Below are 2,222 nucleotides of genomic sequence, written 5' to 3' on the forward strand. Positions count from 1 at the left end.
TAGCGTATCTGCTTTTGAGTCGCTTTTGAGACTTGATTGCGACGTAATAAAGACGTTACTAATCCATCGCCAAGACCTGTGTGAGACATAGGTGATACGACTTTGGTGTCGGAAGAGAGGATCCACGAAGTCAGAAGGAAGTCTACTTTGTCTCGCTTTTCAGACTTCCCTCAGACACAACTGTGATCCATAGTGGAGCCGATCTGGAGACACCGCGGGCCAGGCAGTAGAGACACGTTGAAGACATCTTTGAGACACACTCAATCGGACAGACGAAAAAAGTGAGCGAATACGGTCCGCCAGTGGGAGGCGAACTACTGACTACTGGTGTGAAAGTGCGGCTCGCTCTCCACTGGGCCAGAGTGGAGAGACGCTGATCAATGTGTCGCTCGACGCACTGGTCCCGCACAGAAAGAGGCTGGCCAGACATGATGGAGACATCTTTAAGACATGCCTGATCCGTCATGCGTCGCACTCTGCCACTGTGCTAAGTATGCGATGGATCAGGCAAGTCTTAAAGATGTCTCCATCATGTCTGGCCAGCCTCTTTCTGTGCGGGACCAGCGCGTCGAGCGACACATTGATCAGCGTCTCTCCACTCTGGCCCAGTGGAGAGCGAGCCGCACTTTCACACCAGTAGTCAGTAGTTCGCCTCCCACTGGCGGACCGTATTCGCTCACTTTTTTCGTCTGTCCGATTGAGTGTGTCTCAAAGATGTCTTCAGCGTGTCTTGACTGCCTGGCCCGCGGTGTCTCCAGATCGGCTCCACTATGGATCACAGTTGTGTCTGAGGGAAGTCTGAAAAGCGAGACAAAGTAGACTTACTTCTGATCTGACTTCGTGGATCCTCTCTTCCGACACCAAAGTCGTATCACCTATGTCTCACACAGGTCTTGGCGATGGATTAGTAACGTCTTTATTACGTCGCAATCAAGTCTCAAAAGCGACTCAAAAGCAGATACGCTATGGATGCAGGTAGTATCTCAGTTAGTCCGCTCTCAGACAATCCGTGTTGTACGGGATGACATTTCACTTAGATTCCACGTGAAGATAATTACTTTTATAGGCACACCAACTTTCAATTTAAAAATAAACTAGTCAGTCAAATATTTAAAAATACAACTACAGATGCAAAGTAAGACACAACATTTCACTTGATATTTCACACAAGATAATCCTTTTTGAAACATTTGTACGATATAGGCACACTAACTTTCAATTTAAAAATAAACTCATCAAACAGAGAAAAGAAACTTTTGTACGCAGTCGGATATGTACGGTCAAGTCCATGATAATATGCAGTCAGTGCCAGCATACATTTCTCAACAGAAGGGCTCTCAATCTTGAATTTAGTATCATCCGCAATTATGAAAGCTACTGCAATAGTGTTGTCTGCAATGTACACAACTAATCTAGCCCAATCATTTTGGTTGCTTGACAAATCATTACCAAGCGGAGTCAATGCCTGCAAACAATAACAAAATAAAATGTTAGTTTTGACTCTATATGATGCTGCAGTAAGATTTCAGAAATGTGGTACTATGATAGCAGAAAACTTACATCTTTCATAGTCACAAGAGCAGGAAACATTTTGGGAATGTTCTTGGGTTTCAAACGGTTGTAGAGAGCCATTACAAACTTTAATTTCTCTTCATCCGTTTCCCCATAAGATTCATTTAACTTAAGCGATACTTTTTCCAATAAGCATTTGACTTTCCCAAAAAGCAATTCTATCTTATCAATGTTAGGTAATCTCAAAGTTAATTCTTGTAAAAGCTTTGTTAAAAAAAAAAAAGTAATACAACAACAAGAAAGGAAGACTTATACTGCAGAAATATTTTACAAGGAAGCTCAACTTACCAGTTCAACATTTTTAAGATGAGGAAATCTTGCAAGGATGTCAGATGGTCTTGCTGATTCAGAGGCAGAAGATATCCAACGTAGACGAAGGGGATAAGAATCCTTCATGAGCCGTCTGACGTGTGGTGTGTCCCCAACGGCATCAAGTTTCCCCAGCTCAGCATCCATCATTTTCATGTCTTCGTCAGTTAGACCATTGCTGCAAATAATAAGAAAATGCAACCAAGTTAATGATTTCACAAATAGCCATCAGAAAAGAACCTTTAGAAAAGTAACATGTTTTGATTTAAGTTACCTTTCTGACTCAGGCAGAGAAAATTTTAAACGCTTGGAAGGTGGTGGTTTAACTGTACTCTTGTCAT

At 42.4% G+C, this 2,222-nt stretch overlaps 1 protein-coding gene across 1 annotated transcript; it reads right to left on the reverse strand.

Annotated features, from left to right (window-relative positions):
* Positions 1-1,027: 1,027 nt before the first annotated feature.
* LOC127751431 (uncharacterized) lies at positions 1,028-2,162 on the reverse strand. Its single transcript, XM_052274981.1, has 2 exons — positions 1,561-2,162; positions 1,028-1,465 (listed from the first exon to the last, which is right to left on the reverse strand). Exons 1-2 carry the CDS (start codon positions 1,630-1,632, stop codon positions 1,163-1,165), a joined length of 375 nt encoding a protein of 124 aa, XP_052130941.1. The 5' UTR covers positions 1,633-2,162; the 3' UTR covers positions 1,028-1,162.
* Positions 2,163-2,222: the final 60 nt, after the last annotated feature.

This window comes from Frankliniella occidentalis, unplaced genomic scaffold, assembly GCF_000697945.3.
Source record: "Frankliniella occidentalis isolate FOCC.00 unplaced genomic scaffold, Focc_3.1 Scaffold483, whole genome shotgun sequence".
In the NCBI taxonomy this organism is placed as follows: domain Eukaryota; kingdom Metazoa; phylum Arthropoda; class Insecta; order Thysanoptera; family Thripidae; genus Frankliniella; species Frankliniella occidentalis.

Coding starts and splice junctions, on each gene's coding strand:
- LOC127751431 (XM_052274981.1), bottom strand. CDS start 1,632: ATGGCTCTCTACAACCGTTTGAAACCCAAGAACATTCCCAAAATGTTT. Junction 1,466..1,560: donor CTCTTGTGACTATGAAAGAT/GTAAGTTTTCTG, acceptor TATTGTTTGCAG/GCATTGACTCCGCTTGGTAA.